The sequence below is a fragment of the Melospiza georgiana genome, chromosome 9, assembly GCF_028018845.1.
Source record: "Melospiza georgiana isolate bMelGeo1 chromosome 9, bMelGeo1.pri, whole genome shotgun sequence".
NCBI classification, from domain to species: Eukaryota; Metazoa; Chordata; class Aves; order Passeriformes; family Passerellidae; genus Melospiza; species Melospiza georgiana.
The window spans coordinates 15,630,399-15,657,443 of record NC_080438.1 but is presented as its reverse complement, the minus strand read 5'-3'; the positions used below and the strand labels follow the sequence as shown (position 1 = coordinate 15,657,443).

Here is a 27,045-nt window from a genome sequence, read left to right as displayed (position 1 = left end):
TCCTCTCTCCTGTTAACTATTTCAATTGGAACTGTGTGCCCGAAGAAGCTCAGGGAAATTCAACCAACAGGCATAAGAAAAAGAATCCGCCATTTATTTAGGACTTGATAATATACTTGAAGAGTGGCTTTGATTTAAGAATAATCTTATGCTCTTCTATACACATTTTTCTGGTGCAAATTTCTAGAGTTTCCAAGTTACTCTGCAAACAATAATTCTTTCTCAGAACAAACAGCTCCATGAGGAAGCAACTATCTCTTTTCCAAAAACTGAGAAACTGAAGTAGTGAAGATACCCAAAGCCAAAGAGAAAGTTATTGTAAGAGTTCAGTAGTTCCTGGCATTCAGCTGAGACTCAGATCAGTACAGAAATGCACACACGCACTCACTTCCCCAGGAATATTTGATCAAATAAAACAAACAAAAAAGGCTTGCATTTTTCTTGCCAAGTTCAATATAAACACTTGAGGCTATTACATGCACCCGTATTCTATTTCCTATGATAAAGCATGGCCAAATATGAATTGTGATAAAAGACATTTCTAAGAAATATTTGAAAGAGATTGGAACTGTGGGGGTTCTTACTTAAAGAAAGAAGATATTCCCAGTCTCAACATACAAGATTTCATCCCCATGGGATTAATGAATTAAAATACAAACAAATTCCTTGAAGATCATAAATGTGATAACAATTTTCATTATATGAGCTTATATTTACCAGATTTCTGCCATAACACAGAAGTGGTAAACTACTGATTCAGTTTTGCAAAGACTGTTCAGAATACACACTCCTATACATTTCCAGTCTGTCTTTTGTTTTCTTTTTCCCAGTTTATAGGGAAGGACAAGCACTCAAATCTTACTAACCCCTACTGAAAAGCCTGCCTGCATCACCCCTGCCACACATCCTCCCCCTCATCAGCCACCCCTTAAATTTGCAAACGCTTGTTGTCTGTATATTCTACACGAGTGTCAAAGAGAGTTAAATTAATGCATACACATATGTTGCATCTTTATGAGAGCCATGATAACTGCACAAGTATGTTTAATGCATGAACTCTCCAAGGGATTTGCTAGGGGAAGTTTACAGTCCTCCCAGCAAGTAAGGAATGTGTAATTTAGCAGCATTCTAGCACAGTGCAGGTTAAAAACAAAACAACCCAACCTCCTCCCCCAAAGCAAGACTTCACTTAAAGATTTTCAGAACTTGCATTCCATATCATTAAACTTCACCCAACCTATGAACAAATACATTATTTATTTAAACATGCTTTCGATGTTGCTAAATCTAAGTAATGTGCTGTCAAACAAAAGTATTGGTTTTATTCTGGAGTCTACTGGAAATACTACATGACAAACAGATCTCTACCTTTGCTATCAGCATTTGCAGGCAACAGGAAATACCTCAGCTGGTAAATCAAGCTCATGTAACTTAAGGTGATGGGTGCATTCTACTTTTAGACAAAGGGCCACTTGGAGTTGGTTTCTACAATAATGGAAAAGATAACATTTGCTCTGCTTTGTTCTCTGAGCCTGATCCTATAAGTAAAATCTGATCTTTCCAAGTTGTTTACACTCTTTTGCTCAACACTGTTGCCAGCAAACCTTGCTCCAGCTTCCTGTGCATTTTTAGAGCAGCCATCTCCAAGGGCCGTGACTGGAAATTGCTCAGGAAATGGGAGAAAGAGGCCACAGGTTTCAAATGCTGAGATCTATTCAGTGCCCTACACTTTAGCACACCCCAAAGCACACAGACAGGACAGCTTAGGGCAAACTGCTTTCTTAGCATAAGCACATCAGATGAACCTCAAGCAGCCTCTTTCTGCTGGACAGCAAGTATTTTTACTCAAAGCCAAGTGTTTGATTGCAGCACTGTGTAACTCTGAGCAGGCAGCAGGGCACAGCCCTCATCCCCGTGCAGCGTGGCTGGCTCACGCTGTGCGCGCACACCACACGGCCAGGCCGCACAAAGCTCCGCCTCACGGCCCAGAGGGAAATTTGGGCTTATGCAAATGCACTTGAGTCATGCTGCTCTCTCGGGAGGTACAAGCTCCAGCTGCAGCCCATTTCATGCCTGCCTGCCCTGGGCACCCTTTAGTAACCAAGGAGTTACAAGTTCCCTCAGTACCACAGCCTCAGAGTGCAGGCACTCTTCTGCCCACTTTCAATAAAACTTGTGATCACCTTGCGAGATCTACTCACATCAAATTTGCCTTTGACTTAGCAATGGATTTAAAGTTTCCTGGGAGATGAGAGAAGCACTGAAAAATCTACAGCAGAATCACATACAGCTATTTATTTCTCATCGGAAACTATGCTCAAAACACCCAAAACAACCAACCCCAAATACCCTCCCCAAGCAAACAACCCACAAAACCCAACAACTTGGGCTTCATGTCCAGAGAACTGATTGTACCTACACCTTTTTCAGTCTTGCACAGTGTACTTAACAGGCTGATTATCCAGTGCCTGGTATACTAAGAAAGGTTTTAAGAACATCAAAACAAAAAAAAATTCCCAAAACAAGTTCCCACACCACCACTACCCCCTCCAAATATAAAAATATCTGTTCCTCATTCACAGTCCCATCAAAAAAGCATTAACTTTTCTATTCATCTCATTACAGTAGAAGATCTGACAATTTTGATTAATGGAAGCCAATAAGGTATCTATTGAAAAAACTGTAAGTAATTTTTCTCATCATAAACTAGACATTTAAGACCATATATATACTGAAAATTAACACAACAGCTGAAATTTCATGGATGCATACAATACACATTGAGCTGAAGTCACCACAAACCCAACAAGGCTGATACTGAAGTCAGTGGAAAGACTGATTCTGGCCAAGGGAATCTGCCTTCATTTTAATCACTAAGAAAGAACTTTCAAGTGGAATCTTTCAGCACAGATTTAGACCCTCTTTTCCTGAGTTTCTCCCTGTTAGATCATCATCTTTGTTCTCTCTTTACAAATTCTCTAATTGTGTATCCACACAGTGCTCCAACAGGACACAGTAGTAAGGATTTGTGTGTGTAATACTGTAAGAATATGAACTAAAAGGCTCAGCTGTCATAGCATGCAATGTTTTCTTTGCACTTTGGCACTCTGTTTTGATGTGTTTTGAGAGTAAACAACAGTATGGCACAACCTTACATCAAAAATTTTATTCTATTGTTGCTTTCAGAACAGCTGAAGTTTTTGCCAGTCCCTCCAAGTGCAGCAGACATAAGTAATTAGACTACCATAGTCAGCAACACTTGCTTTCTGTACAGCAGTCCGCCCCTCAGTGAAGCATTAAGGCTGTAAAAGAATCTAAACTTCAGTATTTGTTTATAGTGGTCATGGCAGGGTTCCAAAGGTATTCATGTTAATTTACAACACATTTAGGTAAACGATCTGCTTTTGAAGACAGCCAATTCTGCAAAGGCCTGTGGGAGATCTAAATCTGTTTCTTATTTCGTTTGCCCACCCCCTACCTTTTTTGAGTATACTTTGTGGTTGTGAAAGATAATGAAGAGGGTGGCTAGGTATGGAAGCAGTTTATTCACATGACATGTAAAGTGTAGGTGGACAGTCTCCATGCAAATTGCACATGGTTCTTTGTGGTACTTTGGTGACAATTCAGAAATAACTTTATGCAGCAAATAAACATATAACAATCCCATTTGCAGACATACTTATCACCAGGGATCTGGAGAAAAACTAATTTCCCCTTTACCTCTCTTTCATGATGGCCAAGACCCTCCTTGGGGTTTCTGAGATTGAGGACGTGCACCTCTTGGGGCAGGCTCGTCGTGCCCCGGCTTGCACAGCCAGACAGGACTGTAAAGCTTTCCAACAAGGCATGGACTGGGTGCGAATTGTTAACAGGCGACAAGACACATTCCCTCTGAGGCACAGGACCTGCAGAGAAAGACACAGACACACATCACTGGGAGATAAAAAAAGCAATGCATTGTTTATACTTGTCAGATAATGATGATCCTTTTGTTCAGAAAATCCACAGGAGCACAAGCAGAAGTTTTGTGCTCATTCTCCACAAAATTAAGACTTTTACTCCCATTGCACTTCTAAGTCGTCCTGAATATGCTAATGCATTGGTTCATTTCTCTCTGACAGTCTAAATTTTCCAAAACTTAAGGTATTTTTTTCTTTACTAGGGAGAAAAACAAAGAGAGGGGAATAAAGTCTAAAAAAAACCCATTTAACAAAACCAAAAATAAACAAAATAACCAAAACCAACCAACAATCCCAAAAAACCAAACAAAAAAATCTCCCCCCACAACCCCTGACAGCGGTCAGGGGAATTGGTTTGTCTTAGATGTTTATGTCAAACACTTATCTGCAACTGTAAATGCCATCATGTGTATATAACAATGAAAACTTTCTATCTATCAGAAAGGTAATTATGTCAGGAAGGATTTGGGTGAGCTGGATTTGTTGCTTTTGAAGCAGTGCTGATTTATAGTGAACATCATTCAAATACACTGTACAAAACAGCAGGCATCTGTCACATGATAAAATGAAATGTTTGTTTACTGAGTCTATTTTGTGTCTGACAGCAATTATCTGCACTGATAACAGTTATCTAGTCCAAAACAGAGTGTACGCCCTTTCAAATAATCACCACAGCATGATGTAGTACCATACTCTTATATAGTACGTGAGACCGTGTGATGTGATAGAGCAAGATAGCACAAAAGCAAAGCATACAGAGCAGTTTACATTTAAACTATATCCCAGGAAACTAAATCAAGACAAATATTTAGGAAAAGCAGCCCTGCTTTTCCAAAATGGCTCAAGCCCACCCCTGACAGTAACAGATACATGTATGTTTTTGATTCAGAAGGTCGCAGGAGAACATAATTGATTTAACCCCTAATTTGCACCAAAATCACTCAGATAAGAATTAGATTCACATGAACCAGTCAGTTCAGAGGCTGCCAGGCATAAAAGAGAAATACAGGCAGAAGCATAGGTTTTTTTCCAAATTGAGCACATCTGCAATTGAAGTAAAATGCTTCCTTTGAAGGAAGTTCAAAATAAAGAAAATCCTCAACTGATTAAATGGAACAGCTCTAGCTGGTTTTGTCAAGTCTAGAGCCAGCTATTGTCACACTAGAGATCATCTGATGCTGGGGTACACTTATGTTTAATTGTATTAGCACTGACCTACACTTCACTGGTTAAAACCACGGTTCTTTCAAAATACAGCTTGCAGTTGGCCATTTACTTACAAGTCAGAGTCTGTCTTAAACCAGACTATCTAGAAAAAGCAAAGCCCTTGAGCACAGGGAGATTTCTGCAGTGCCTCAGGCCTCAAAGAGGCCGTTCCTGAAACCCACCAGTGCATAGTGCATATCCTATGAGCTCCCACAGAGCAGGAATATTTGTAAAGGAAATGCTCAAGGCATAAATTACGCATGCATGTGCTTGGGGTACAGAGGATAAACAAACTTTCTTCTCCTTAAATGAGGAGCTTAGCAGTAGCACTGACCAAGCAGCACTGACTTGAGGTTTTCTGGTTTTTATTTAGCTCCTTTTAAAGAATACACATACAGAATGTGACTGGTCCAAGCAGTGATATGATTCAGTTTAAGAAAAAAAATTAAAAAGTTGCCCTTTGTAGCAGCTGAAGAAATACTGAGGATTTGTAACAATAACAAAACCAGTAGAAAGGCTGCATTTTCCTGACGTACAAGAGCAGATCAGAGAGCCAGCTGCTAAATTAGCGGGGCCGCTGATGTGTAAGTCCTACAGCACACCATGTTACACAACCTGCACAAAACGCTTCTCTAAGCTCCACAAGCATTTCTTGGGCTGGGAAGGAAAGGAGCACTTGTTCATTGAATTGTTTCTTGTCACCCAGAATGGAATTCACGTTTAAGATGTTTCAGTCATAACACACACTCACCCACAAAGAACAAGGCACAGGACTGAACAAAACCAAAAATGGAGTTGCTGACAAAAATGTGCACTTAGCAAAGGTTGAGGAGAAAAAGCAAATACTTTCCTTGTGATTTTCTTGTGAACACCTATCCCCATGCAAGACATGTACCAATCCTCCCCTCCAGCCTTTATCTGGTACTTACTCTGAACAAACTCAATACATTAGATAAAAGACATCTGGATTTTCCCCTCACATCCTACAAGGGGAAGATGATTGTGACTGGTTTGTTCAGGCTGTAACTGCCTCCTCTGCTGGCACCCCAAATGCACATTAAGAAATCCCTCTGTTCTGCTCAACATGCAAGATGGAAACAGTCCCGGAGGGAGCAGAAGTTCACATCCTGGATAACTGTGTGCAGCTGAGCTTATCTGCACAGGGACTGGCAGCATGAGGCATGCCTGCTCTGCCTGCACTCCACCCTGGCTGGACAGGGGCCAGATCTCCAGCAGAAATTCCCTCACCTCGCTGGCAGCGAGCCCACGTGCTGTGTCACTCCTGAGCAGGGCTTACTGGGGCAGGGCCACTCTGAGCAGCACAGCTCAGAGCATCTGCCTGCACACCCTGGCAGCCTGGGGCACGTCCCCTCTGTCACATCTGTTTGGAGGGAAGGGGTGCACAAGGCTGCTCTAAGCCACTCAAGTCCAAGAAACCAATGTTTTGGGGGAATTACTGCATTTGATAGAACTGCTTTCAGACCAGACCAGCCTTGTAAGAGAAAGGGATATAGCCCTGGAATCTGAACCAATGACTGGACTACCTGGAGGATGCTCCACTGCAATCAGACCACACATGCTGTGAGACTGCCCACGTGCAAGGCATGCTGTGGGGGTAAATAACTGAGAGGTTGCTCCAGCTGTCTAATTTTTGCCAAGTTTCACACAGGTGTCTCAGTACGTGTGTCCTGGGCCTATACTGCCTTTCCCAGCAATTCAAGACTCTCACAATCATGTTTCTCTTACACTGGCAATATCAAACCACAATTCTCATGTACTGCTATTGGCATATCTGCCCAACCACTAACCTGGGTGTAGTGCCAGGCCCACATACATTGGCATGCCTGGAGGTAGCAGCAAGTGAAAGGAAAAATTATTTCTAGGTCACAAAGTCCACTGAATACTCAGCCTGTAAATGGCACAAGGCAGCTCCTTCTGCCACCTTTTCCTGCATTTATGCTCTACTTTAGTCTTTTCTTATACTGCATGTACCACAGCAATGCTTGAGCTGTTGGCTCAACATTCATAAACTGCATTTCTTTCCAGCCCTTCCTACTGCACCTGCAGATGTGCCCCACTCAAAGGTGGATGCTGCTACAAGGCACTGTCACTCTAGTGGGAGCAACAAGAGCCCTCTTCTACCCAAATTAGCAACTTCTGAGTCCCTTGCAGATCCTTCATCTTTCTTCTTTTCTGTCACTTTTCTCTGACTAGAAAGCCAGCTACTTCTTTATGTAGTTTAAATCCTACAAAATGCATATTTACCACTCTGAAAAAAAACCAAAACAAAGTTCTCCCTAGGATACTACTAATCTGATTGTTTATCACCTCCACACCACCTACTTGAAAAGCCAACAGGAAACCACGGCCTCATCTACCTGGGCTTTACTGTCCCTCTGCCCTCCACAAACACCAGGATGAGGCTTGGCCAGTTTCCCACTCCAGCCTCACACCCTGTTCCTCACCTGCATCAGTAGCACCAACATCCTGCCAAAATTCATTATCAATGTCCAATTAACACATCAAGATTGCCTTATCAGCTCTAAATATGTACAGATGTTCTCCCGCATCTCCACTCCAATCAAAGCACAAAGGGTCAAAGATATCTTCCAGTTTATCCATCCTAGTGCTGTCACAAGCCTTTGGTGCCTTCTCTGCTGAGAATTGAAGTGCGCCATCCTTGGGTTTTGCTTAACTTTGGAGCATGTAACCACTTAATCTTGTTAGTGAATCCTGGCTCCTACCCCAATCAAATTTTAGTTGCTTAATGCCTTTAGAGGATGGAAAGCAGGTTAGGCAGTTTTATTTCTAAGAACCAATTATTAGGTATATGTTTTCCAATAAAATACTTATTTCAAATGTTTAGTGAATTCAGAATTCTAGAGAATTGGTGAGTATGGAATTATTTTTCACTTCCAATTAATATTTTAAAGGAAATCAGTGCAGACCCAATCTTGTTTGATAGTGTGTAGCTGTGTCCATCTGGAACATATTCAATCCAATTTCAACATTCTTGTTTCCCATATCTACATGCTACTAATGAGTAACATGTGTTCTGCCGTAAGAAGGTAGCAGAAATGAGAGTAAGACTAAGGGGGATAACACAACAACCCAGGACCAACTCATAACTGTGATTGATTTTACTCACATAGTAAAGGGTAACGTAGTTTCTGTTGTATTTCCATGGTGATTTCTGCAGTGCTGTCAGCTGAAAAGCATGAGCAGCTCCTGCAAATGGCGTGAATCTGTGCTGGGGGCTCCACAGGACATGAGCATGGTTCCCATATGCCATAGCAGAGGGTACAAGCCACACCAAGGGGATAGAACACTCCTCAGAAGAAGGACAGCTTTATTGTAATTGATTTTTGAATGAGAGAACGACAATAATCTAGTCATTATGTATAAACCCAGAATTGATCACTTTATGCTGAAAGGCACATTAATATGTGGAGGAGGCTAACTCAAATAGAGATTTCAGTGTGCCCAAATGACAGACTTCCACAAAAGAGAAGGTTAATTTTAAGGATATTCTCTTAAATCTCTCAGTGACAACGATGGCGGGAACAAACCTACGTTTGAATGACAACAGAGAGGGGAAATCATTTGAATCTTGAACTAAAAAGCTTCACAGAGCACTTGAGCAAGACTCAGGAATAACTTCTTCCCTTGATATTCATCACTCATTTCTAAAGTTAAAAGTGCATGGGCAAAGGACCACTGTTCAACATGGAGCATTTGTTACCACCTACAACCTTCTTCTCATAAAGGGTTTCTCACTGAGGGAAGTATTTATACCAAAAAATATACACAAGAGTTGAGGCAAATAAGAATTTACAGAGGGAAGTGACAACTATCACTACCAGAGAAAACGTTAGTCACTACTACTTATTCAGTGTGGGTGGCTGTCTAACAGTAAATACTAAATTCCTTCCTGCATACCCCTTCACAGAAGACCACCTGGAAAGCCAAATTCCTAGTAATTTCAATATAGAGGATAATGGTCAACCTCCACTATTAATATGAAAAGCAGCTTTTATTAATGATAACCATGAAAAAACCAGTTTCACACTCACAAGCAAGCACTTGAACAAGACATCAATGCTCAGGACCAGTTCATCCTGGCAAGCAGCCCTGAGAGATGTAAAAGAGAAGATCGGGTGGTAGGAAATATTACACAGCTTTGTGTCGAGAGACAAGGGTGTAGAGGAAAGCTCAGTGTTTCTGCTCACGAATAGGAGAGGCTCCTCCACAATGATCAGCAACCACAAGGAGCTGGGTTGTCCAAGACCACTCCTGGATTCCATCATTTTCCCCTCTGAGTAAGTGGGATTGCCGTAAGGAAAATGCAGGGTACAGAATATCAGACTTTCATACTGGCCAGGAGGAAGACTAAAGAAGATGACTGTCTAAAGCATTTTATATCTGTATAAATCTACACATTTCCCTTCAGATCCTTAATTTTCAGGGAGTTCTTTTACTGTCACATCTAGTGCATATTTTTCAGAGTGAAGCCACTTTTGACTGAATTGCCATTGGAGCAAGGGTGAGAGGTTTAAAATAACAGGGAGAAGATTCACAAACATGGACTAATTTTGGCTATTTTGAAAAAACAAACCAATCCAAGCAACAAAAACACCCAAGATACCAGACTCCACAGGTATCTATTTGAATTCAATGAGCTATAAAACATCTACTGAGAAAAAGTATATCCTGAAGAAATATCCAGTACAGGTGGCAAGATTTGGTTGTAGGAGTTAAAACATACAAGTTGTACTAACTAAAAACATGTGCTTTTGCAGAAACTCAGCAGAGGTTGCATATTCCATTGAGCTCACTAACCTCCAGCAACTCCACAACACCGTCCCTGCACCCTTCCCCTTTCTTCAAGAACAAAAAAAATTCTCTTGAACTATGGATTAATCTACATTCTTCACCTTGACACTGACATCTGGTGCTAATGCTACGTGCAATTAGACCCCTGCTCCATGTGCTGTCTATCCCCAACCATTATCCTCCAATTTATTCCTATTCCACTATTATCAACTCTGCCCAGACTTATTCCATGTATGGACCAAACTATTCAGACATTTCAACACATTAGATTACACTTAATCTCCCATGTCTTTTGATCCTCTATTTTCTGCAGTTTCTCTAAACATTTCTGTTATACATAGTAAAGTCTATCTAACATCATCAGCTGCCCACTGGGAATCATTGAGATGACACGTCCCATACCTTTTTAGGTTGCTGTTTTGCTTGGTACAAACTCCTGATACTGGCTTCTCCTTCTAAGCAAAATAATTTTTTATGCCCCTCTGGTGGATGTGTTGCAAAACATCCACTCCCATGGCTCCCAGCCACTGGTAGAAGCACAATGTTTATCTCTGTTTAGCAGAGATGATCTAATTTTGAGTGTTACCTGCATGGACCTCACAGCTTTTTTCCATGTAGAAAAACATTCAAATTACATTTTTAAATCAGAAATTCCTTCTTTCACTTTTTGAAAAATAAGCTTATATTGATCTTTTGTCCTCATCAGGACATAACACTAATCCAAGTTTAATTGGAGAGGTTAACTCTCAAATAAAACTCAATCGCTGTAGTAATGTGCTGCTACTTAAAAAATATGAATTAAACCTAAACTATCCATTTAATGAAAAATTACAAATTATAAAGTCATACTCCTCTGTTATACAGCAAAACTATTTCAATACCCAAGCAAGCAAGGCCAAGATAGACAATGTCAATCAGTTCAGCATCTTGTTTAACAAAAGAAACTCTAGGTGTCTTGTTTATACAGATATTAAGCTAACTAAACAGAAAAGGCAATGAATGAAAAACCTGTTTGGTTTAACATCCGCTGAGCACAGTCTCAAGACATTGCTACCCATGAGGCATAATCTTAGAAAACAAACATCTGCACCTGGAAAACAAAGACGCCTTTCAAAAGCAGATGTACTCTACCACAGAGCTACATTTCATGTAACCTCTGCTGTACTTGGTTCTGACCAAAAGTACTGTCAGAGTCCTACCTTCTCTTGAGGTTTGCAGCAAAACACTGCTTACAGGAACTCTTCCTAGTATTTTTCCATGCCTGAATGTGCAAACTCATCCACATATGCTCTTACTCTCTCTTCCCATTCCTTCTCCCAAGCCAATATTTGGAAAACATTTCCACTAACATAAGAGCGTCTTTTTAATACTCATAAACAGAACAGCACGTATGCATTGACTCTCATTTAAACACATCCAGAAAGCACAATTTTTGGTTTCCATGTCAAAGAACTGAAAACAAAGTGGTTCACCAATGTTTCAAAAAGGATTGTTGAGTTTTTCCCTTTGTTATCCTCAAGTAGTAGAGAAAAAACCCAAGTTTCAAGCAATTAGTCTAAAAATCAAATGCAGATTATTCTCTTGCACCAATCTTCTGTCCCATGAAGCACCCATACTTTTTTAAACTGGTCAATGTTAGACTGAGGACTTCCCTGCATCCCAGGCATGGCTGTATTTCAGAAATGCCCAACTCAAATCACAAACTTTTAACAAGACTGTAAAAGATACAAAAATTATTTCAGATAACAAGCAATACCTAAAAATGCAAAGAAACATTGTGCCTTAACAGCCTTAACAGAAGAAGCACATTTAGCATTCAATTTTCATCACTGTTAATGGATAAAGCTGTCTTCAGCAAAGTGATATTACAAAGAGGAAGAAATGAACAGACACAAACTATTTCTAACATTCCTGGTTCATTATTCCCTAAAACATTTAAACTTCATGTTATAAAAGTCTATTTTCCCTAGAGGTAGCCCATAAATCGTCTCAGATTCGCCTCTCTTGACCACAGAAAGATAGGAAATTGCATGGAAACAATGAATGGAAGTGCACTTTTTATCAGAAAACAACAGGAAGCATTCTGCTTGGTATACATGAGAGCTCTGTATTGAGGCCAAAAGGGGGGAAAAAACTGTATAAAAATTTAATGCCTGCTTAGAGCAAAAAACTCTAAATCAGGTTTCAAAAACATTTTGTTTTTAATAAATCAGTATTGGAACTTGTCAAACCACCCTACCCACACTATTGCTTTTACTGTATTCCTAAAATTGGGTAAATTAAAGATGACAGAGAAGAAAATCACAGATTTCATAAAATCAGTTTCAGGAGGCAAAGAGAGAGAACCATACTTACTTTCATGACCAGCCATACAAGAATTCATCAAAGAGCATGCACAAAAACACACATGTAAACTTCAGCAATCTGTGTTTATCTAAGGAAACAAGTCTTCTGAGTCCCTCACAGCAAAATGTTATCTACTTAAATTGCAAATATATACTTCAGTTCTTTGCATACTCATGGGTGTGCTTCCAAGTTCTGATACTAGTTCTAATGATTTTCAAACCAATACAACAAGTGTTGGATTCCCATCTCAGGCAGTATCAATAGCATAGATGAAGGTACCAAAATATACAGTAATAGTAGGACTATAAAATGCATACACTAGACTGGGGGGCAGGGGTAAGATTTCTGGCATAGATGGATTTTGTTAGGTTTTTTTTCAGCTTTTCTTAATCATAATGATTAAAAATATCCCAAGGCAATTTTTCAGAATTGCAAGTAGCTGTCACATGCTTGATCCTTACTGACTTTCCTTTGGAACTCCATATGCAGCCATGTTTTGCTCAAAAACACAGTGTCCAAGTGGCACTACTATGCAATGAAGAGTTTATCTTATCTGGTGACTAATGAAAGCAACCTCAACGAGATCAGGAGAGATTTAGAGGTGTCTTGTGTTTGCTGGTTATGGGGCATCCCAACCACAGAGCTGAGAGCAACTCCTGCAATTGTGAAAATTTTCCAATTCCTTTTACTGAATCTATTAAAACACTTCACAAGCATTCCTAAACAATTACACTATCACACAATTCTACAAATCATTAACAGATTTTCCTTTAATTCATAACATTAGTATTATTTTTGATAGGCTATCCAAGCTTCAGTGTAAAAGCATATCCAAAGTTTTCCTTTTATTTAATTTCTTTTATCTGGCCCAAGCTTCTTCCTTTTCTTCACACAGACACACTGAACTTACAGGAGTTCTGGTTGTACCCCTTTTTTACCACTTCTATGAGCTCCTTTCCTTCTCAGTAGTTGGTATTCTATCCAATTCAAGCCCTGTTATTCCATTTAACCATTCCTACCTAGTCCCCTAAGCTTCATCAACACTTGGCATTCACTACACCTGCATACACAGGGCTCTTCTTTCAATAGGATGTCTTCCTTTTATCTGTCAATTCAATTATCAGCAAATCAGATTTTGGTCTTCAGAGAGAAAACAATAAATTCTGGATGCTGGTGCATATGGATGCATGCACATCTGGAGAGTTAAGAGAGAAGTGATTTCCTTTCAAAAATATCTTTTTGACAGCCACAGAAATGCAGAGTACCAGATGGTACAGCTGTCAGCGCAACAGCAACTTCCTGCAATCATCTTCTGCTTTAACTTTGTCACTGGGCCCAGGGCTGCATGGGAGCCTTGCCATTTGTGACTAGCCCACCAGAAGACCAGGCTAGCAGTCACTGCCTCTAATCCTTGGCCACTGAAGCTTGTGGATTCTGCTTGCAACACCAGGCACTCGGTGAAAAACAGCTGGAGAGAGCTTTTTGGTCTGGGGTTTGGTTTTCCCTCCCCTCAGTTCTGCCTGTCAGAAACTGACATATAGGTGCTTCACTCAAGCATGAAACTTTATAAGCCTTCCCTTTGCTAATCTCAGTTTGCACGTCAGAAGCATCAGTCCATACTAAAAAAGGGAACATCTGCTCAGTGCTATGTGTCAGAGGATCTGATAAACACCGCTGCTGGACGCAGTGCTGGAACGAGAGCAGCGCCACTGGAACACGTGATCCGCACGCTGCCAGCCACGCCAGGCCAGGCTGGGGCTGCTCTTCCAGCTCCTCAGCTGCAAAGGGATTGAAAATCCTCATCAGTGGACAGGACCCTTCATAAAATAAAGAAACCTGGCTTTGCTACTCAGGCTTTCAGCTGCAAGCAGCTGGCCACCACTTGCTTCAGTCCCATCAAATGCAGTGGGGATCTCAGAAGCAGCAAAAGCCAAAAGGAAAGAGAACAACTTGGGAAAGATGGCTCCATAACTGAAAGCAAACCAGCTTTTTCCTAATCACAAATAACAAGATTAGAAGTTCAATTGAAGGCTGAATTCCTGTAACTGACCCTTTAAGGATGAGTTCATTATCACTATATGTCTCACTGAACAAACCTTGAAAACTGATCCTGATCAAGTGCTCAAGCAAGACAAAACTTTCCTCCACAAAACACTTAAAAGCTTCAGTCTTGTCTTGAAAAATACAAAAAGAGATGCTTTAAAAAAATCAATAAAGAAAAAGGCAAAGACTACTGTACTGTTCCACAGTCCCCACTCCGTTAGCCAAATGCTTCTTGCCCTTGGCAGCAGAATTGGTAAGGAAATCAATCCTGGAATATGCCCTGCTACAGGTTCTCTTTTCAGACTTCTGAATATTTATTATCTAGTTTGGTTTTAACTAGGAAAGACACTGTGCTCAACATTTTTCAAGGTTCTAAAGAAGACTAGGAAACCATGTTGGCCCCATGCTGTTGAGGAAGGCCTCAAGCCAAGGCAGGTGTGGGCACTGTGACTTCATGCCTGTATATTGTTTGAAGCTTGCTCAGGAGCACCAGCCCAGCTGCAGGACAGGCCCCAGGCCCTGGTGGCTACTTGGCAGGTGACAAATGCTGTGCCTGGCACCCAGGGCACAGCTCTCAGCTTCACACAGACAGGGGGCCACATCATCTGGGTGGAGATGGACCCAAGTGAGCAAGTCTGTGGGATGGCAGGTTTGACAGAGCTATACACACACAGTTATTGCTACAGGTAATGAAAAACCAGTAAAACCTAGCACTGCAGGTTTATGAGACAGGATGAATCATCCAGCATCTAACCACAACCAAACCCAGGGTGCCTCAGTCTCTCCACTTTTCTTCTTCCCACCAACACTTTCCAGCTATCTTATGCCTCTTTTGATGCTGATAAAACCTGTCTTCCACAGGAGCTGATTCAACTCACTAACATGACAGGAAAGTAACCCAGCAATAAAGAGACTAAGCAGGTTTTTGTTGGCCTTTGGTGGCTTTGAGAGCAGGAAGGAAGGTCTGGGGAGTACCTAGGCTGGCTGTCACCACAGCCACTGGAATAAACCTGCACCCCTGTCCCTACTGTGGGCAGCAGGGAGCCTTCAGACTTGATTGTGCTTGTGAAACCTCACTGACTGAACGCGAAAAGACCTTCCTAGAAAGAGATAATACTGTTGATTTTGGAAAATGTGCTGACTATAAGCACAATAGTGACACAAACTACCACTTTCAAAAGCTTCTCATGCATTTTCACTTTGAATAAATATTTCCATGGTGGAGAACACAAATAGTCACAGCTTAACAACTGCTCTGATTATCAAGAAGATTTCATGCAATACCTCACTGCACTCTATGTATGTACATATTTTTATGTGTAAGTATTTATGTATACTCATACATGTTCTCCATAGCTACCTCATGTAAATGCTGACAAAATGCTCTGAGGAAATGAGATCAATCAAACTTCAGTCATATAAAGGTATTTGTTTCACTTTTGAAGAGCATGTAAGAGACTGGCTTTTATTAACATAAAAGCCTTTCCTGAAGGAATTCCATTTAATTTCCTCAACACTACTAATCTCACCATTTACAATGACAGGACATAGCAGTCCTGACACATGGTCTCTTAAAATTGCTTCCCTAATCAGTGTTCGTGTAAGCCCACTCTTAACACCTCATATGAAATGCAAAACTGGAACTACTCCCTTTGTAAGGGGTAACCACATTGCACTTCTGCACTCCCCTTGCCTTCTCATCTCTACTTCCTGTGTTGAACTCCTGGAAACTGCATTTACAGCTGCACTGCAAAGATCACCGGAGATGTTCCAGTATTAGACCTGATGTGGGAGAAGTCTGAACTGGTTTAATAATTTATTAAGTGCATACAATGTCACTTCAATTCATTTACATATTTAGGACCTCCAATCATAAACAGATAAATCTATCGGTTTTAACCATAAAAAGGCTTAATAAATAAATTAAAATAAACATTTTCTCATCAGTTTTGTCCACAGGTTTGTTTGCTGGGCAAAATATCTGTCCATATCAAGTGCATGTTTTTGCTCATCTTTTGCTGCTAATTCTATAAAACTGTCAATAATCAGACAAGCAAATAAAGAGATCTTCTCTTCAAATCAACCACTTTTGGCTTATAGCAGTGAAAAGCAGAAACCATCTTTGTTTTTTCATCCCCAAACTGGAAGAAATTGATCTTTGCTCTCTCAATAAGGCTGACTCAACAGGATGAGTGGAATACAAGCACAGAGATGAAGTGGCCTCAGAAAACCCTATTTTGAACATCTACACTAAAAGACTGAAAAAAATACCTGAATTTTAACAAGCTCAGTGCTTACACCACATTCTAAACAAAACCTGTTTTCAAAGTGTGATGTTACATCTTAAACTCAGCTGTTACTCTAATACTGACATGTGAAAAACAACCAACCCACCTTCCACTGGACCACAGGCCATTACACCACAGCTCAGGGTTGCCATCATCACAGCAAAGTTATCCCAAAGTAAGATTACTTAAACCAGAAATTCCAGGTGCATAAACCTAGACAAATATTTTTCAAGGTATTTTCAAGAAGTTAAGGATCTGAGACTTTTGAAATGCTTGGCCCCAGTTTCCTAAAAACAAAACTATCATTTAAAGTGCAACTTAGCACTTAAGACAAATGGTTTGCACTAACATGGCTTCATTGCTACATTTTCCCCTTTTATAACCTGTTAACATTATTACCACTAATTTATAGGGCAAAAGAAATACAGCAGCTGAAAAAATGAGCTTGTCCTTTGGCAAATAATTTGGTGGCTTTTAAATGAGACTTCAAATTAACCCTTTTTAGCTAAAACAGCAGGTTCTCTTTGAATGTTTTACATGAAAAGCACCACTTAAAGTTTATTCACATCTTCCTTTAAAAAAAAATAAATAAAGGCATATTGCAAAACACACTTAATGGAGGAGAAACTGATGGTGGGAGTATGTAATCAAACAGCACCTGGCCAGAATGCCACAGTACAGCATATGCTCCATGCCCTGCCTGATCTTCCACCCCTCTGAACCCAGCACTCCAGCCCTGAAACACAGAGTAACACCCATACATGGGAAACAACAGTGTCACAGACTTAAATGGAATTTAAATCTCAGAATTATATAAGGAAAATTGGGACTGGAAAGATTATTTTGTATCAATTGCCAGGAAAATGGATGCAAGCTCCCTCCTCTTGGAATCACAGCTCGATAGAATGGTTTAGGGTGGAAAGGACCTTAAAGATCATCTAGTTCCAACACCCCTGCCATGGGCAGACACATCTCCCACTGCTCCAGATTGCTCAAAGCCCCATCCAACCAGGCCTTGAAACCTGCCAGGGAGAGGGCATCCACAACTTCCCTGGGCAACCTGTTCCAGTATCTCACCACCCTCACACTAAAGAATGTCCTCCATATATCCAACCTAAACTTCTCCTCTTTCAGTTTGAACCCCTTACACCTTGTTCTGTCACTATACTTCCTGAATGAAGAGTCCCTCTCTGCCTTTCTTGTAGACCCCCTTCAGATACTCTCAGGCCTCCATGCAACCTTCCCTTCTCCAGGCGAACAGCCCCAGTTTTTCTCAGCTTTTCTTCCAGAGGGAAGGTGTCCCAGTCCCCTTATGAACTATGTGCCCTCCTCTGGACTCTCTGCCATCTCCAGCCAGTCAGTGCCCCCCTGGGTGGCATTGACTCCCTCCAGTGTGCCAGCTCAGTGCTATCACGGAAGTGGCTGAGGGTGCTCTTTCCAGGCACTGCATCCTACCAGTCCTTCCCCAGCTGAAGGCAGCCAAAGGCATTTACAAGTAAGGAGGAAGTCCTTATGCCTCCTCCTTCCTGCCATCCCCCACGTACCTGTGATAACCATGAACACATACAACACAGACTGGATATCAGAAATTACATTATTTCCTTCCTTCTCTTCACAGCCTTTGCCTTCTACTCTTTCTTTTCACAGTTTCCCATTTCTTTTCTCAGTCAAACCTCATCTTCCTTCCTTCAGTCTCTACAGGAAAAGTGACCACAAACTCACTGGTTCACAGCACTATCTTGAATATGCATCAGGGTGTACAAGAGCACTTTTACTAGTCTTTGTTTCCTGTCTTTTTTATTAGAACCTCTCTGGGGTTGCATCGCTTGGGCCTTTGCAATCTGTTCTGCTTGACTCACCAAGCATCCAAGCTTGACTATTCCTGTCTGTATAAACACTGTGTGTTACCAGGTCATCACAGCAGAAGTCCATGTTGCAGGAAGATAAAACACATCATGCTTGTAAATACACAAGTGTTATAAGTTTGATCAGATACTAGCCAGTGTGCAAACACAGTGACACCCAGCCCTGTGAACCTTGTATGGAGACAACTATACGTGCATGAAAAAAAGAAGTATATGCACCAAAAAGTTTATAAACACAGGAGTGTTGGTCTCAAAAGCATGAAAGAGCATTATCACCAGAAAACTACGCAGATTTTTAAGTGACAGTTTGTTGTTTGGGTTTGTTTTTTTTTAAATCTTGCTTTAATTAAATACTACCTGTGTTTGTGGTGAGCTTTTCAATAAAAAGTTACTTTCCTGGTAGGCATCCTGTAGCCTTCAAATCAAGAAACTTTTGTCTTTTAGGGGTTATTCTTTCAACCTAAAATTGAATATCAGGCCCCTTGTGCCTAGGTGCAACAGCATTCCAGAAGAAACCTATAAGCAGTAATGCAACATTAAAGAACAGGGCTTTTATGTTAGACACTATTTGCAAGTTAAAATGCTTTTTATACTTATCCAGTTTTTAATTAAAAGATAATTTGGGGGTTATGTGAGCATTTCAATATTTCCCACTCACTTCTAAACTGGGAGGTTCTCTGGGAATTCTTTTTAAACCTTGGGTTTGGGTAGTCTGCTCTATTAAAATAAAGAAAGTCTAAAGAGCATTACCCATAGAAAGAGCTGAAGGTCACTATCCAACTGTGCTCATTATCTCATTATGTGGTCTAATTCAGCAATGTGTTTTCTTCCTGGATGTGATAATTAGCTTTGTGTTTCTTTGTTTCTAACAAAAACGCAGATACTGGAATCTTTTAAGGAAACAGTGAATCATTTTGGAAGGCTCTGTGCAATAAGAGTCAAAGTTACAACCTTTCCTACTTCTTACAATTTCATGGCCTCCACTTCCCAAAGCAATCTACTCTTGGACCCCTGCTTTTAGGAAAACAGCTCCTAAAAAAGCATAAGTAGCAATAAACTGAAATTTTCTGGTGAGAAACATGTCAATATACACAGTCAGAAAATGAAAATTCATTCTAAATAAGCTACAAAATCCACAGAGAGACTAGGTGTTTCCCTTCCCATAGAGGATTGAAATCATAGTAATATACTCACAGCTTAATCAAGTAAGGGCCAGTATGTACACTGTAACACAGCCAAGTCCTGAAATCATTACCTTAAACCCAGCACACATGCTGAAGACTTTAGCAGCACACACTGCCTTCAACTCCCATTGAAATCTGTAGATTCTTGCAGGGATGTTGGGGTTTTATTATCTCACAGGGTCAAGCTCTTAGTCCTTAATCAGGCAAGAATCCAGATGAGGTCCATGGGAGATTTGCCAGAGAAAGGACTAAATGGAGAGTGAGAAAGGATGACTCTAAACAAGTTGGGAGCAGATCTTTATACAGAGCAGAGCTTGCATATTGTGTGCCTGATTCATAGGCAGTAATTTAGCTCACGCAGATGGCAGCCACATGTGAAAAGATTTGGCCGTATATATCCTCTACTTGCACCTCATCCTCACCAAAAAGAAAAAGGCCCATCAGCAGACAGGCATTAGTTCCATTATTTAAAATGTAAATTTTGACAGAGTAAGTCCAGTAACAAGATTTTCAAAACTGCTGAAGTAACATAAATGGATATATATTTAATTGTAAAATAAAACACTAACTAGTATCCCTGAGGTATCCCTTTTCTCCCCACCAGAAATAAAACAAACCCCACACCAAACCAAAATCATTCTCATGAAAAAGTAAAACTGCTCACTTAGGAAAGGTCTCTCAAAAGGCCATCTGAAACATCAGAGCTCTGAAATGAATCACTCACTAATGCATCTCTTTCCATTCCCCCTGAGGTAAAGTTATGTTTAAGGAGTTTCTTACTAAATGCCACCACTCACTCATCTCCTGGCTATCTGGGCAACAACTGACACTTCACTCACTACAGCCTTTCCTCCCTGCCAGAACACCAAACAATTTTCTTCTCCTTGACTTCCTTTTGCTCATTTCTTCCCTTATTAATAAACACATGCCCATTGTGTTATCCTACAGGATTTCTCCCCATATAGTTCTACAAGGGCAACTGAAGAAACACAGGGATGTAGTTCTACAAGAGTTAACCAGTTTCACATTTCCTTAATGCACTGCCCAGCTGCTTGTTAGCTGTAAGCAGAAGGAGCACGCACATTGGCAGTTAGCTGCTAAATGCATTTTCAAAACTAATAAGAAGCTGCAAACAATTCAAGCTCTGGACATGAGTACAGCGTATTCTCCCAGGCGAGCAACAGATATAAAAGGAGAACTGAGATGGCCTCCATATGAAAACACAATGGCTCTTCTCCTCAAATAATCTTTTACTGACTTTTTTTTTTTTTTTTAAGGGAAGCTGGGGAAAGGATTTTTAACAGGAAATAAGTCATTTGTGCCCAATGCTAACACAGCCTTTATAAGGCATGCATCGCAGTATCATTGCTACAGAGAAAAAAGTCTCAGAGAGCCTCAAAGCCGATTCAGGTTTCACAAAAATATAAAATGTTCACACGCACATCTGAAGTACTTCCTTTTCAGAGACCCCACAGGTGTAGAAATCCATCTCTCTGTATAGCAAAGGTTCAACTCCCATTTAAGGGCTTACACATGAGCATGAGCCTCCTTGACACCACAGGGAACACATGGGGGGCCCGAGAGCTGGCAATGGAGTGCAATTCCTTGTCTTCTCCAGGACAGGAAAACGCCTGCTGCTCCTTCTTCAACAAGCAAACAACAAGGCTTCAGGGAAAAAAATGCAGGTACATTCTGTAAAAACTAACCAGAAAACACTAACTAAATGTAAAAGTGCAAGATCACAGAAGTTTTCTTAGCCCCTAACATAACTGTAAGCAGAGACCTCAATGAGTAGGATGGCTTTTTGCTTCCTACAAAAAGAACAACCAACACCCCAGCCCTGCATATAGGGTAAGCAGTGAGAAACCTTTCAGTGAGCCTTTCAAAGTGACTCAGCAACACTTAGCACTATTTGTTTTCAAGTACAATCAGTAAAGGATAGTGTTACTCAGAAAACAGTCACAATATACTGGAATTTACTAGATGCAAAATAACTTTGCAGTGCAGTCAGCAGTCTAAGGGGCCTCATGCAGGATTTGCAAGCTTTCAAACAGTCCCTCAGAAAGGTGAGGGAATGAGTAATCTCTCTTCCTGCTAAACATTCAAAGTACACATAAAAGATATCATTGAGTCAGCACTCGGTGGTGGCAATTCATCTGGTTTGCTGCAATTTTTGACAGCCTGAAAGTAGCCATTGCTATGCATCTTACATGCCTTTTTTTTAATTACTACTATTATTTTTTTAGGAGAAAATACCATGTAAGCAACCCATTTCAGCATATTTTAACTAGGAGGTAATATCAGGTTTTGATTTTGGGGAAAAAAAAGAGCTAGGGACTGAAAAAACTTAGATGTCCAACAAGATACAAACAAAAAACCGAGCAGACAAACTAATGCAGGGCCCAGTTAAACTATATGGTTGGGTAGATTTTAACAAGGTCAAATGGTTCAGGCTTTCACTTGCTTACATTGTAGCATAACACACTGACTGTGAAGAGTTCCAGCTCAAGAGTCCAGAGGAGGACTGTTGCCTCTCATTTACTGAACAGTCTTCATAGGAGAAGCATAGAAGTTTCAACATTGCATTGTGCAGCAGCACATTTCCTTTTTGTAAGGTATTGCATATCACTGTGGGAAACTAGCTGGCAAACGCTTGTTATGGGTAGAGTTACATAAGTTACATGAACAAAAAAAGTGCTTCTCTCAGCTTTTTCATGTACTTTTGGGTAAGGATGTACAGCTGTGCCAGTAAACCAAATGGTTTTGTTGCTTTATATTCCAATTCTGACAGGCTGTTTTACATTGAGGTTGTGTCCGACTCTGCCACCAGGTGAGGCACAGATCAAGTTACTTAAAATACTTGAACAATACTTCAATGCTCTTCTTCTATAAGAGGAAAGTCATTTTTGACCTAATACAAACATAATCTGCTGCAAAAAATGGAGGCTCCACTACCCCACCACACACTTCCAAGGGTCCCTTATTTGCTCTAGCAATCATGATGGTTCAGAGAAAACCAGCCACTTCTAGGACTTAAAAGCTCTCATGTAAGCACACAGGAGCCCAGTTGAAACTTGTTCTTCCCATCTGTGAACCAGTAGTTTAAATTCATTGAATGGAATGGAAGTTAACAGCCATGCTTTCACTAATACCTCATGAGATGTGTGGTAATTTAGTGGCCATCCAACGCAGAAGCAGCTTAACCTCACACTGCAAGGCAAGTCACTTGGTGAGTGTATCCTGCTTTAGAAAAGCTGCCACCCCCAACTGAGCACCTGAAGCACGGTATCAGCCTTTTCTAATTGCACACGGACAGCTGGGAAACCAACAGCCCCACTCCCTCCCCGAGCACAGCACAGGCCTGACTCAGGACCAGAGAGAGCCCGGGCAGAGCAGTTCCACAGTCCCACCACTCACAGCCCTAGCACCAGTGCCACAAGGCTGGCTGGAAAAGAACCAAGTTCTTGTTGAGGACAAACAACCTTTTCTCTGGATAAAAAGGCTACAATAACAACTTGAATATATTCAGAAATATAGCACAGAAGTGTACTCTCATCTACTGTTTTTTACTTGTGCTTACTATTAACCATTAGCAGTTTAGTTAACCCCTTTGGACAGTTCACTGCAGCTTTCATTCACTGTAAATGCAGAGAGACCCCCTATGTCACCCACTGCACACTGTTCAGCCATTGTATGAAAAAATATGTTTATCTTGAAAGCTTCCAATGCAACTCCACTGTTGTATTTGAATGTTCTTTGAGATCATCCAGGATATTACAAAGATCCTTGTTTAAAAAGTCTCTTCCAGCTGTTCTATGTGTATATTAGGAACATTGCAAAGGCATCAAATACTCATTAGGGATGAGATCATCCTAGCAAAAAAACCCATACTAATGCACATCTTGGATACAAACAATTACAGTGAGATATTGAACACGGGAGGAAGAACATAGCCCCGAGTAAAGAGGGGAGCAGAGAGCATCACACCCATTGCAGGGTCCCACCAAAAGTGAGCAATAGCATGATTTCCCTTTGCTGGCACAACAGCCCTTGCACAGCAGGTTCTCAGTAAATCTCTCTCCAACTCCACCACACAGGACTTAGTTAACAAAATAGCACAGAGGACCTAACAAGAAGCTTTGAAGAAAAAGCAAACAAACTTATGTGTCGCCAATGGAGAAGGCAGGCCAAAAGTCTTCAGACCAGAACACGAGTTTTGTTATCACTTCAGGACATGACCCTTAGGATTAAACCCATTAAGAAAGAGGACCTGTGCTACACCATCTTCAAATTTCTGCCATTAAGTCCTCCTAGAGACATAATGCTATGCAACTGTATCAGGATCAGACACCTACTGACTGGTTTAGAATGGGATTAAAGGGAAGAAGACACAGCAATTCTGCAGGAAGTTATGGTCTCAACATGAACCTGTTATGTCTGCAGCACTTGCAGCCCTCCAAGCAGCAAACTGAATCCTCAAAAAAGCATTCCAGCAAGAGATGGCACCAGGGAGCACAGGGACAGCAGTATACAGGCTGGCTCCTTCCAAAAATTTAAGGAAAGCAACTGGAACAAGATGACAACACAGGTATCAAAACTGAATCAACTTAATTAGTTCAGTCAACTAGTACCAAAAATGTTGATTTCTCCAATTAAATTATTTCAGTCCACTAAGCCAAAAAAGCACTGATTCATTGCTCAAAAATCCTCCTGGGTAAATCCTGATTTCACTCCACTTTTCCTTTGAGCAATCTTGTCAAATCATAGACAGTTACATGAATGCTTGACCTATAAAACCATCTCAAGTGCATTATTATTTCTCTGGAGAAAGAGGCAAGATACATTTTAGGACTCTTCAAGGCAGGAAAAAAACCCAAGGAGTTCTTTGTTAGCAACTTTTACTTGAAATGTTTTTGACAATATTTTTGGTTAATCCTTTACATAGTGCTTGTGCAATTTTGAAACAAACAGAACAATAAGCTGGTTTGGTTTTCTCCATATACAAGAAGATTTTAACAACACTATTAAGCAGTTCAATACTCAGAACAGTTTCATTAGAATTCTTTTCTCCTGAATCACATCAATTAAGTTGAAGCTCAGTCTAGTATTTATAAGAGCTGACTTATAGGCTTCTTGCTGCAAACATACTTTTGAGATCCAGTAAATGTATCATAGACCTAGAATTAAGGAACTTTATATTTTTTAAAATGCTTTATTCAAAATCAACCATCACACAGTCTTAAACATTATTTTATCTTGGGCATGAAATTGCTGAAAATACCTCTAACTTTTCTAATTTCAAAGAAGAAAAAAGATTTCAAGAGACACAAGTCATAAAATCAGATCTTTTTTAGGGTTGCTTTTATTTTTCTCTTACTGCCATGAAGCATTCCTTATTCTGACATTTCAGTTACTTTTTTTTTCCCCTTTTCACAGGAGGCACTACAGAAGCATTGGTCAGGTATTACAATTAAGACAATTGCAATCTTCAGAAAAACCTCAGAGACCTTCCTATGATGCATACTTGAGGTCTCTTACTTCCATCTGTGATCACAGAGATCAAGCATCAGCACTGGAGAATGAAGGCAGTGAACAATATGGCCACGAGCACTATTTTAGCAAGAAAAATAACTACTACTGGCCTACTTCCAAAAAGCAACTGAGACAAGTAATTTCCAAAGTAATCTCTCAACAGTTTTCTTGCCAATTTATTCAAATACCTATTACTTTTTCAGCTTGAAGGTGAAAATATCCCACAGAAAAATTAATTACTGCTTTGAACTCATTAGTGCCATAAAAGAAAATTTTGCCAGACTGACATAACATTTCAAAACAGAAGATACAGAAATCTGGCCACTCTTACTGTATATAACTCTTACAAGTTATTATACAGTCCAAAGGAAAAGTCAACCCTAATGCAAGAAACTGAAGCCACACATTAAATTGTATCATGTTGCTCAAATCCTGCATGGGATTTAATGCAGTTGTAAGTTGTCTCCCAATCATGCAACAAAAGAGTTGTATTTCACCTGAAAATCATTTTTGGTACAGTCTCAGATTTCCCACTTCCTTGCTTTGGTATGGCTGACTCTACTTCTTGCAAATATAGTGAATTTTAATTTTTTTTTAAATAAGGATGATGGGTAGAGTAAAATAAGTAACTCCATGAGTTAAGACACTTCTCAGAACATGATACTTTATCTATGTCTTGCCAAAACGTAAACCACCTTGATCCTTATCAGAGATCACAACAAACCTCTGCAGTTCAGCATCCATGAGTCTAAAACCAAGCAAAATTGGCAAATAGTCTGGCAGTACCTTTAGTAAAACTTTTGTTATTTTCATACCTCCAAAAAGGGCACAGGGAGGTTTTGAAGAATTACCGAGATCCCAGCAGTTAGCAACAATGTCAACCATGTGACTTTAAAGTGATTACATTGGCTCTTCAAACAGGCCTGCAGGGAAGATGCCAGGGTTGAACACATCCGTTTTACATATCAAGTGACCAAGACTGAGAGATTAAATAACTCGTGGGGAGATCACAGAGCAAGTCACAAATCCAGATGCGAGCCTTTCACATTTCAGCCAAAAGCAGAGGCTCACAGATTAGCCCCGTGCACCGAACAGAGCTACGGCCATCGGGCACGGGGGTTGCACAAGGAGAACAGCTCCAGCTGCTGCTCCAGCCTCCCCGTGCTCTCTCTCGTTCAGGAGCCCCTGCTCGTGGCAGAGCCACAGCAGGAAGGAGCTGCTCTGCCAGCCCATAACTCGCCCCACCCTCTCCCAGGGGTCCTTCAGACACAGACATTTACACTCGGTCACCACAGAGGATGGACACACACACACACACACACACATCACCTCACAGGGGGCGGCTGGGCCTGGCTGTACCGAGAGGGCACATCACTCCACGGGCAGGGCAGCACTCCACCCTGTCCTCAGACACAGCAGCACCTGTCCACCCACGCTTTTTATGCTTCCTGTCCAGCTTTCATGCTACAGAGCAGATGCTTCCCAGGAGTAACCAAAATGCCCATTTAGACTAAACAAACACACACACCCCCAATATATAAAATGTGTGACCTCTGCTTTTCAAGTTCTTCATCTTCTACATATTTTCTTAAAGCAACCCCAAATTTGCAAACTGAACTGTGCTAAACTACTTCAGTAATAGCTACAAATAACCTTTACACCTTTATCCACTTTCATACAATTCCTGAAGTCTAAAGAATCACCAAGGCATTATGATGCTAAGTGTCCCTCCTTGATTTTTACATATTAAAGAAAGGCACATATTCTTGTGATGGAAAAAATTGATTTT

At 40.6% G+C, this 27,045-nt stretch overlaps 1 protein-coding gene across 2 annotated transcripts in view; it reads right to left on the bottom strand.

Moving 5' to 3' along the window:
- Positions 1 to 27,045, bottom strand: part of TGFBR3 (transforming growth factor beta receptor 3) — a 108,849-nt gene that overhangs the window by 61,130 nt on the left and 20,674 nt on the right. For both annotated transcript variants that reach the window (XM_058029914.1, XM_058029915.1), the window contains exon 3: positions 3,721 to 3,905. In XM_058029914.1, coding sequence (XP_057885897.1) covers positions 3,721 to 3,905 — 185 coding nt within the window. The remainder of the gene's footprint in view (positions 1 to 3,720; positions 3,906 to 27,045) is intronic.